This window comes from Olea europaea, unplaced genomic scaffold (assembly GCF_002742605.1).
Source record: "Olea europaea var. sylvestris unplaced genomic scaffold, O_europaea_v1 scaffold2505, whole genome shotgun sequence".
Taxonomy (NCBI): domain Eukaryota; kingdom Viridiplantae; phylum Streptophyta; class Magnoliopsida; order Lamiales; family Oleaceae; genus Olea; species Olea europaea.
Genome location: NW_019243292.1, coordinates 1,086 through 11,630, shown reverse-complemented (window position 1 = coordinate 11,630; position 10,545 = coordinate 1,086). Strand labels below are relative to the sequence as shown.

The 10,545-nt window shown below is 31.9% G+C and overlaps 2 protein-coding genes across 2 annotated transcripts; one reads left to right on the top strand and one right to left on the bottom strand.

Annotated features, from left to right (window-relative positions):
• Positions 1-3,361, bottom strand: LOC111382466 (probable inactive purple acid phosphatase 14). The gene is given in 6 exon segments (XM_023006450.1): positions 1-754; positions 992-1,090; positions 1,836-1,951; positions 2,695-2,770; positions 2,861-3,041; positions 3,177-3,361. Coding segments are annotated over 6 exon segments (1,116 nt in total). The 3' UTR covers positions 1-295.
• A 5,059-nt stretch (positions 3,362-8,420) lies between these two features.
• Positions 8,421-10,506, top strand: LOC111382467 (transcription factor bHLH35-like). The gene is made up of 4 exons (XM_023006451.1): positions 8,421-8,562; positions 8,750-8,909; positions 9,048-9,281; positions 9,556-10,506. Exons 1-4 carry the CDS (start codon positions 8,489-8,491, stop codon positions 9,775-9,777), a joined length of 690 nt encoding a protein of 229 aa, XP_022862219.1. The 5' UTR covers positions 8,421-8,488; the 3' UTR covers positions 9,778-10,506.
• The last annotated feature ends 39 nt before the right edge of the window (positions 10,507-10,545 follow it).

Here is a 10,545-nt window from a genome sequence, read left to right as displayed (position 1 = left end):
TAGAAAACAATCAGAAAACGCCAAAGAGAACAGCCCCTAAGCGATTTCAGTATATATCACCTCATTTTAATGATAATCAATTACATTACAAAATTCTGTTTCTTTTCCAACAAGATGCTCCAGACATTCAACAAGTTCAATTTACCAGTTAATCAAACAAGTGGTACTAGATTCTCACAAGCTTTCAATAAAATTGCTAACCTTAAGATATCATTTTCTCGGAAATATAACATAAGAACTAAACCCAATTCAGCGGCAGTGTTACAATTTCAGTACATGACACGTGTGACTGTTGTTATTGTCTCTCCCAAAGGATTTGCTCATCAATCTTGCTCAGCATCCCGTCATCGAGTCGTTTCCATGTCTTGATCTTCTCTACTCCATTCCATGAATTCACCCCTTTCCCGAGTTCTGCCAAAATGACTCTTGCCCTCCTTGGCCATCCGGCAACACCATAACCATGATATCCAAACCCTCCGCCATAACAAAACCATATGACATCTAGATTTCTGCAGAAGTCATTTAGGTGATCATGACCTATGAACACAGCCTTTACGTCTCCCATGGAGACAAGCGTCTTCAGGACTCCAGAGTTTACGAATGAACATGCTACGTATTCCTGATACGTGCCAATAATATCCAAAAGAGGTCCTTGTTTAATTTCTGTAATGGGAATGTGAAAGAATGTCAATGCAGGGGAGACGGTAAAAAATTTAGAAGTCTCGGCTGATTTTTTGATATCCTGCTTTTGTTCCTGTTAGTTTGTGATCTGCAACATGTTAATAATTCCTGACATGCAAAATGCTGTCTAATATGAGTTAAAATGCATGGGCATGGATAAAAGAGTATACTCTCTGTACACAAAACTTAGGCATTCCTATCAAAACTTATTTTGCAGCATTTCAAGAGGGAGGGAGAGAGAGAAGTCCTAGAAAATGAAATAATGTTGAATAGTAAATATGTACCTTAGTACACAATAACAACAACAAACTTTTCCAACAAAATCAGGCGTATTATTTTTGGTAGGCTCTCCTCTAATATCTTCGACATGGAACACATTGCTCTTGTGAATAAAGACTTTCTTTGGGATCTATGCAAGACATGCCCAACAACCAAATAGTCAATTTATCCTCAATTGTGTCACCGATATCTTTTCTTGTTATATCCACTCTAATGTGGTCGGACATCCATATTACTATCCCCATTTCTATTATATTCATCTTATGGACATGTGGTCCTTGAGCAACCAACACTTAGTACTATAAAGTATAAAACGACTCTTCTGTCGGACTTACATTTACTTGATGCATATTTTTCATATATATAGAATCTATGTAACAAGTCTCCATTTCATCTAATTGTTATAATACCAAACATTACATTCCCTTCAAGTAAACCTTCCTTATTATAGTCAAATAATCACTTTTTAGGATATAGGAATTAAAATTAGATTTTTAATAAATTTTGATGGAAGTTTTTGAAATGCGTGGTTGAAAAGTTGTGGGACCCATGAAAATGTGGTTAATAATGATTATTTGACTTTGATATAAATTAAAGTTTGATTTAAATCAATACCAAACAGAGGCTATGTATTTATTTCTGTCAATCAGTAAATAGTTGAAGATCAATAACCAATCACAACTTGAAAAATGCCTCCCTTATGTTGTGGGTCATAAATATGCTCCACAAGTAGTAGCTTTTAACATGTCAAAGCTAATTGTGTCATAGGTCGCAAGCATGTCCAGTTGCCCACCAATTTGTCTAAATCAAATGGCTTGTCATGTCAATTATCTAAAAAATAGACTGATTAAGTATAAAATAATGTTATTCATCACCGGTCTAGGTGGCATTGGGTTCATTGATTCATTGCCCAATGCATTAAAATGCACAGAAACTCTATTGGACAATAAATTGAGGCACCCACTGCCTCCTAGATTCATGCTGAGCACATCTGGTTATGAATATCATTGCTTTTAAGTTTAACTACTCACCCTGCCCCTGTCATCCCTCCCTCCCCTTTTGCCCCACCATAAACATAATACCTCTTCCAAGGAATTCAACTTGCTAGTGAACTCCCCTTTTTAACAATTCCATTTCAAAAGTTTAAATCATTATGACAAGGATAAAGTTTTGTGGTCATCCTGGGGAACCTTCATCAGCCATTTGCTTCTGATGACACTGAAATAAATTTTGACCTACTTTTTCCCACCAGTATTATGTGAGAATATCGTGTTGCTAACGAGGAATGCATATTAGATTTAAAAAAAATAAAGACTGAAATTAGTACTATAACATTAGAAACTTGGAGAATTAAAGGAAACCTATTTCATGGAGCAGAAAGAGTAAAAACATATCATACGCCTAGTTTAATACAAATGCAACTCCTCCTACTTCTAGCTGTTTACAGAAACCCGATTTTTGAATGAGAATCAGTGTCCAAAAAGAAATAACACTACAATGATCATCCATTTCGATCCAACTAATGATATTCATTATTAGTACATATCATTACCAGTTTAGGTGGCAGTGGACTCCTAATTCATTGTCCAATAGGGTTGTGATGCATTTTAAAGAATTGAACAATAAATTAGGGGGCCCACTGCCATCTAGATAGGTGATGATCACTACTGATAACGAATAGCATTATTCTTTCCATAATTCAATCACAAGACATATTGAAGACGGATTTTATACTTCTTTCTCTTGATAAGGAGGTTTCACACACAGTACTACTCAATTTTCCATGCAATCTATCATTTAACCTCTTCTCCTGATACGCACATTCCAGGCACGAGTTTCCAGCATTAAGAGACTTTGTTGGTAAAAAATTAAGCTACGAACTTCAAACTGATATAAGGACACATGTTCTATTATATATATAAAATATAATACCAGTAAAAGCAACGAAATCAGGGTTCTCGAGCTCAATCATATTTTCAAGAAACCGTGTGGTGTTGAAATCAGAACAGTCTTAGAATTCACCATCCAACACATCTCTGCATCGAGTCACCATGCGATACCCAAAATGCATGTCAGCTACCCACGAAAAAATCACATCTTCTCCCCAATACTCAACCAATAACCAAAAATTCCAACAAACCCACAATTTTATTTCCGTAAAAGAAGAAAATTAAAAGAAATGCATAATCATATATGGCGTAGAATATTATTATACCTGGAGGATTTTGGAAGTTCCATCAGAGTTGAAGGGCAGAGCGAGAGGTGGCAGTTTCTTGACTCCGACATTTTGGTCGTTGAGTGAGAGTTTTTGGGATATTATCAGAATGTGAAGAAGGTGAATAGAAGCAATAATGAGGAACGAGTACAGTAAAGAAAGGATCCATGTTGCACAAAATTCCATTTTCTCAAGATTCTCATCGGTGTACACTTTCTGAAGACTTCAATAGATGCATTTCCTTTTTTTATTATTTTTTACTTTTTGCTCATTTTGTTTCTGGGCCTTTATACTGGGGCAAACTCCAGTGATTTCAACTGGACTGGGTCAGTATCTTGATGTTGGCCCTTTGCCCAAATCAGAGAGGAAAATCTAACGAAATAGCACCAATATGGACAACTTTACTGTTGTGGCATCTCTTTCATTTTGATGACTCTCGTAATTCATAATTTTCATCTGTGGTTATTACTTATTCATCATTCATTTGATTTTTTCATATGAATATTTTAGTTAAAATCTCTTTTTATAGAAAAGTGAAAAAAACTACTGATATTCTACATATTGAATATAAATTCATTTATATACTTGCACTTGTATATAATCACAATTTTTACGTGAAAAAGGAAAGAGATGTTATTCAACATGTATATGTTCTAGACTAGATCAAATTTCTTCATATTGCGTATTTTCTAGTTGATAAATTTAGTTGATCTTCGTACACTTTTATTGATCAAGACTTGAATTCTTTTATGTTGCACATTCTCAAATGATAAATATTGCTCGACTTCCGTTACCTCTTCTCTATTGAGGGACAATTTACTTTGTACAACATACTTTAAAAAATGACTCGTTTTGATTAAAGCGTCCAAATAAACTATGGATAAGTCTTGATGTAAATAAAATATGTATATAGGGGTGTCCACAATCCTCATATGGGATGGGATTAGCGCGAGGTGGGTCCCACCTCATGTGAAGAGTGTGGACACCCATATGTACCCAAATTATATACACCAAACACAACCCATAAATTATATATTTAATACAACTTAACAACATTACTCGATCCTTAATGTTGCACTTGACTCTGGGGCTTCACTTAATGGAGGCTGCATGAAAGACTTGCAGATTGCTTTTATGAGTAGCATGTTCAGGCAAAATTTTAAATTAGTCATTAAAATTTTTCTATGATCTATTTACTATTTAGTTATTTCAGAAGTTATGTTGCATAGTTGGTAATCCCTTTAGCCTTTTTAATTTCATAACTAACGATCACATAAAACAATAATTTGATTGACTCTCATATCATGTTTTTATGAAAGATTTGTCGCTCGATACCATCAAAGTAAAACAACTATCATAACCTAAATCGAGCTTATTTTGCAAATTTTCCCGGCAATAAATAACCCAATTGTTTCCAAAATCTAAAAATCGAAAACAAAAGTGTAAATTAAAGTAGTAGGAGCATTTTACATTTAAGATATAACATTTTTATGCATTATATTGTTTTTATAATTATCATATTTTGTAAAATAAAAATTATAAATCAGGTTGGCTTTAAGAATGGGTGATCTCAAGTATCTGTCTTTTTATTATATTCATTTGGTTGCATAATGGCTAACTAATAAAATACGAAAATACGTTTGTTTATTTTAATGTTATTGCATTATCACCCAATTAATAAACTTTCACGTGGCGTTTTATTTACTTAACGTTGTTATTTCTTAATTAATTTGTCCCGACATTAGTGGCGTATCTGAATTAAGTTCATAGATCTTGATATTATGTCAAGATTTTGATTGATAATTTGATCGACATTTAAAAAAACTATTGGTGGTTTAGGATAGCTAATAAAAAATATTGGATTTTTGTCGTTTTAATGTGTGTAATGTAATATAGTGTGTATTTACTGTAAGGATCATGTTAGATGTACATAATTTTTTTTATTTAATGCTTTACATACACTCATAATAGGGGAGTGGGGACCACATGTTGGGATTATTTTATTCACGCGAGGTCCACGTTCTTATGAGAGTAGGTAAATCATTTGGTAAACCAAATTATGTACACTTAGAATTATCCTTCCTGTAATGTGTTATTTTAATAATGTCTTATTATTAAAGTATTTAAAATTTTGCATTGTTAATACTACCAAAATAATGCATTATATTAAGTTGCTCTACGATAGTTATCTAGTTGTGTTAAATTGAAATATCACTCAATCGAAGTCTAGCTCGACTATCCCATGAGCTCGTCCCCTTGGTTTGACAAGCCGATCCGGCTCAAGAGCTGGTCACTGCTTGTAAATTTTATTTTATTATTATTGTTTTATTGAAGTCGCATTTTTCACTCACAGTCTGCTTGTTAACCAACTATGCTCGACGACACAACTCATCAATTTTTATTAAAAGTTTTGTCACACAATCCTTTAACATGGAGTGTATTGTTGGAGAGGAAATCAACGTTTTGAATTAGTCCCGTGTGAATGCCAGTAACATGTAAAATTGAACGATTGCATGTGAGATCTAGTCAAGATTTATACACTAAGGATCCGTTTGATTACAAAAATGAAATTTGGGTAAAAAGAAAACAAGTTGAAGGAAATTGAATTGCCTAGAATTTTTTTTATTTTTATTTTTTTGGTGGGAATTGCTAATTAATAGTGTTTGATTGGTATAATTTTTCACTTGAAAAATGTTAAAATAAACGTGTCTTTTGGTGTTCGTTTGACTTTGCTTTTCATGAAAATTGTCAATTTAAGGGATATCATCTTTTGCAATTGTTCATAGAATTTGTTCCGATTGTCAAAAATAAAAAATAAAAAATAAAAACAAAACCAACAGTGAGAATTGATTTTCCACCAAATCATGGAAAATGCAAGTGTGTGGGGGTAAAGATGGAAAACGAATTCTATGAAAAAATTTTGCTATAAAAGACATAAAATTTGTGAAAAATGGAATTCGATTTCCATTTTCCATGGAAATAGTGCCAATCAAACATGACCTAATATAAGTATAGTTGAAATAGTTAAACCTTGTCCTATTTAGCCCCGTCCGTCTATCATCATTAAAGGAAAATACATTTTGAAATAGTGAAAATTTACAAAATGTGCAGTTAAAAAGTTAAAAAAAAAAAAAAAAGGGATTTTCCGTTTAAGTGCAAAATATTTTATCGTGAGATTGTATGATAAAATGAGTTTGAAAAAAAAAATTTTGAAATAATATTAGACAAATAGGGACTTGGATTTGATTCTAACCGAAGACTAATTGGATTCCAAGATATAGTTAGTTTGAGCATAAATCGACTTCTTACACGAGGCTTAAGCTGGATGGATGGTATTTCCTAGAATTTATAGTTCTATTTTTATTTATTTTTTAAATCATCTCGCATTTTATACATGAATTATTGCTGTCACGTGCACATTATGTCTCCATTTAGCAAAACCCCTTCTTTTAATACCGGAGGACAAAATTGTCAAAACGTCATAATAATAAATAAAATTGGAAGAGCCAATATAGACATGATGTGACGTGACGAGTTGAAACGCGAACATCAAAACCAGCAATTATTTCGGCCGGGAGAATATGAATTTAATATTAATACGATTGAGACATTATTCACACGTGATCAGAAAGTTATGAGAAAATTATTTGAAATGACCACTTTTACATGTCCATTTGTAAAAATGTGTAATTTTACAAATTCTTGTAAAAATGTCTATTTTGAAATATTTTGGACCGAAATACCCTCGCGCGAATAATTTATGATTCCACACAAAGACAAGAAATAGACATTTTTGTAAAAATTTTATTGGCCAATAAATTTTTGACACATAACCTGTCATATTTTATTTCAAAAGTGCACATGTCAAATCATAATTAATGTTATTTTTCTCATTGACACAGAAACATCGAGAATTACATTTCAAGTGTAGAGAAATATCATGTTCGGAATGAAATGTCATTTTAGATATTTAAAATGTCGAGAACAACGTTTGAAATATCGAGAATATTTAATATTGTGATTTGATATGTGTACTTTTAAAATATGAATGAGATTTAATTATCGAGAATGACATTTGAAATGTTGATAACAACATTTTAATATAGATTTTCATGGAAGCTACTTCTCGAAATCTGCAACAAATTGAAAAAGTAAATAAATTGTTTCTTTTTTCATTAAGGGCATAATAAACAGTTTAGTGCTAAATTTAAAAAAATTGACATTTTTCAATTGACACTCATGAAATTAGACATTTTTAAAAATACCTCTAAAGTAATTATGTAGATTTTTTTAGGCTAAATACAATTTGCGGTAACCATAATTTCACTCTATTTTAATCAAGTAATTTATTTAAATTTTGTACATTTGAATAATTGAACTTTAAATAGATCTAAATATTGTAACTCTTTCTAATTTCGTCATTTGAAATATCAAAAATTGTTGACATAACAGTCAATAAATGAAGCCTGTCATTTATTTCACTAAAGTTGTATTTATTATATATAATAAACATGTGATATTTATCAACTCACTTCACATTTTGTATGAAATTTGTACTTTTTGGACTTGTTAACTAGGTTGAAATAGGTACGAGTCTTGTTGGTTCAATCTCTCACTTTATACTTTGATCAATGTTTTCAAGATTCCATATATTTGAATGTTTTTATCTTTTATTTTTGTTGAACGGTGATGTAACACAATATAAGGACAATTTCCATACCCAATCTCTCTAACTCTTAATCGCACAAACAAAGTTGAAAATGCGAAATTTGTGGCTCCAATTACAGTGCAAATTGCTTGAGTCACATGAATACATAAATTGCACGAACAATGGCATTTCTTACATGTTGTGTATAAGAAATTGTTAAAAATTTACAGTCAAAATCAACAATTAGTTTAATCACATATTTCATGAAATTTATAACTTTTTAATCACACATTTAATTTTGTTTTAATCAAAATCTCCAAAAAAATATGATTTTAACCTATCTCAAATTGGGATTAACAAATAAGAAAAAATGTCCCCATCAATTTCAATTGAGATATTCAGCGTCTTTATAGGGCCCTGTGGACCACTCGTTAGTGCAAATGGACGGCCACGATCACCGGCCAAGATTACATATATTATAATAATTTCAAAAATAGCACATGGCTTTAAACATTTCCTTTATAAAGCCTACACATGGCAACAATGCAATTTACAAAAACTCTCACTCTCCCTTCATAAGCACCCATACTCTCTCCCTCTCTAAAGCTCCAAAAAAAAAAAAAAAAAAAAAAAAAAAAAAAAAAAAAAAGCCACACACACACACAATGGAAAACATTGGTGATGAATATACAAATTACTGGGAAACCAATATGTTTCTCCGAACCGAAGAACTTGAAAGGTACTTTCTTCTTTCTCATTCTTATTTCCATGTTTCAGTACGTGTTTGTGTTTACTTAGATTATAGTGCGATCGAATAGATTGATGTAGTTATTTCATGAATTACTTTTCTCTCTCTCTTTCTTGAGTTCACTTTCAGGTTTATTTATGATAATTAGACACTAACGTGATCGACTATATGGTCGCAGTTTTTTCGATGAAGCATTATCTGCCCACTATGATTCGAGCTCACCTGATGGAACAAATTCATCGATGACGTCAAAAAACATTGTTTCAGAAAGGAATAGGAGAAAAATGCTCAATGAAAGGCTCTATGCATTGAGATCAGTGGTCCCCAATATTACAAAGGTGACCCAATAATAAAAATATTTATATATGTTGAATTATTGTCCCTGACACCCCCAGCAATTGCAATAAGTTATATTTTATAATAAAAGTGCTAAAAAAATTTCCTTCTTTTTGGGTGAATTGCTGATTTGAATTTAGATGGATAAAGCATCAATAATTAGAGATGCCATTCAATATATTGAAAAGCTGGAGAAAGAAAAGGAGAGCATTCAATTAGAAATTTCAGAGCTGAAATCTGGTACATCAGGAAATAGTACAATGTTTGATATTGATCAAGAAGTCACCACTTTTTGTTCAAATCCAAAGAGAACAAGACTGGATCATGCTTGTCATTCTGAAACATCAAGATCATTTCCCATTGAAGTTCTAGAGGTGAGTTCTTCATAATACCTATCTCACTCTGCATCGAACGCTTGATTGATGTAGTCGACAATAAGTGGATAAAATTTTCATTTTTTTGTTCAGTATAAAATTCACTAAATAAACCAGTAGGGCATGTTTGGTAACAATACAATTGAATTGACAAGATTTTAGATTCTTTTAATATCATCCTTCTTACCTAATAAACATGTTATTGTTTAATCATAGATAATTGATTAATCAAGTTATTAATTATTTTTTTGTGAAATTGATTAATAATGGGCAGTTGAGGGTATCTCACATGGGGGGAAAGACAGTTGTGATTAGCCTTACGTGCAGCAATAGAACATACACAATTGTAAAGCTATGTGAGATTTTTGAATCTTTGAAGCTCAAAATCATCACTGCCAACATCACTGTTTTCTCTCAAAATCTTTTGAAGACGGTATTTGTTGAGGTAATATTCTCTTCCTACTCTATTTTGTACACATGCGTCGACACTTCGTAATTATAACAATATATTTTGTAAGGTGAATCCTCCGTATTGATTGTACAATCTACCAAACCTCTTGTATGTGTGTCTTCTTGTTGTAGTACATTGAGCTCACGTCACTTTGCACATCATATGTTCTCTCTATTCTAGTACATATGTCATTTTGCATATCTTATAATCTTGTATCTATCACGTTGTTGTCAAATCTTATCTTACATGTCTCGTAATCAGTTTTGCTGTAGGATGTATTTAATCTTGTCTTGCACGTGCGAACCATAAAAAGACGTAGTATCATAATTTAAGTTAATTACTTAGCCCCTGTTTGGCCTCCATTTTTCAAAACTCATTTTCAACCACATATTTTCTAGAATTCATCACTTTTATCAACTTTTCAATCAAATGTTTCGTCGACTTTTATTAACATCTACTAAAAGTTTAATTTTTGTAGGGGCAAACAGGAACTTTCTTTAATTCAACTCAAGAACTTTGTAACTAAATAAGAGAATTAAAATAGTGAATAATTATTTAATTTAAGAATACAAAATCGATGCTCAAATTAGATTTGGTGGACTGCCTAACCCAATTTCCCCCATCTTCTTGGACACGGTCTTGGTATATAAGTCAAAGAATAGGACCTAACCACTATCAACATTGAAGATTATAAATATTGACATTTGAAGAAAATAATAATTATTTTGTTAGAAAACATCGAAGTTACATAACGTTGCCTACATAAATCCAAGAAAAAACTTTGACCCCCCCCCCCCCCCCCTCTTTTTTTTT

What these genes read in the sequence shown, in the direction of transcription:
- LOC111382467 (XM_023006451.1), top strand. Translation starts at nt 8,489, where the DNA reads ATGGAAAACATTGGTGATGAATATACAAATTACTGGGAAACCAATATG. An exon ending in CGAACCGAAGAACTTGAAAG is followed by an intron (nt 8,563 to 8,749) that starts GTACTTTCTTCT and finishes ATATGGTCGCAG; the next exon opens with TTTTTTCGATGAAGCATTAT. An exon ending in TGGTCCCCAATATTACAAAG is followed by an intron (nt 8,910 to 9,047) that starts GTGACCCAATAA and finishes ATTTGAATTTAG; the next exon opens with ATGGATAAAGCATCAATAAT.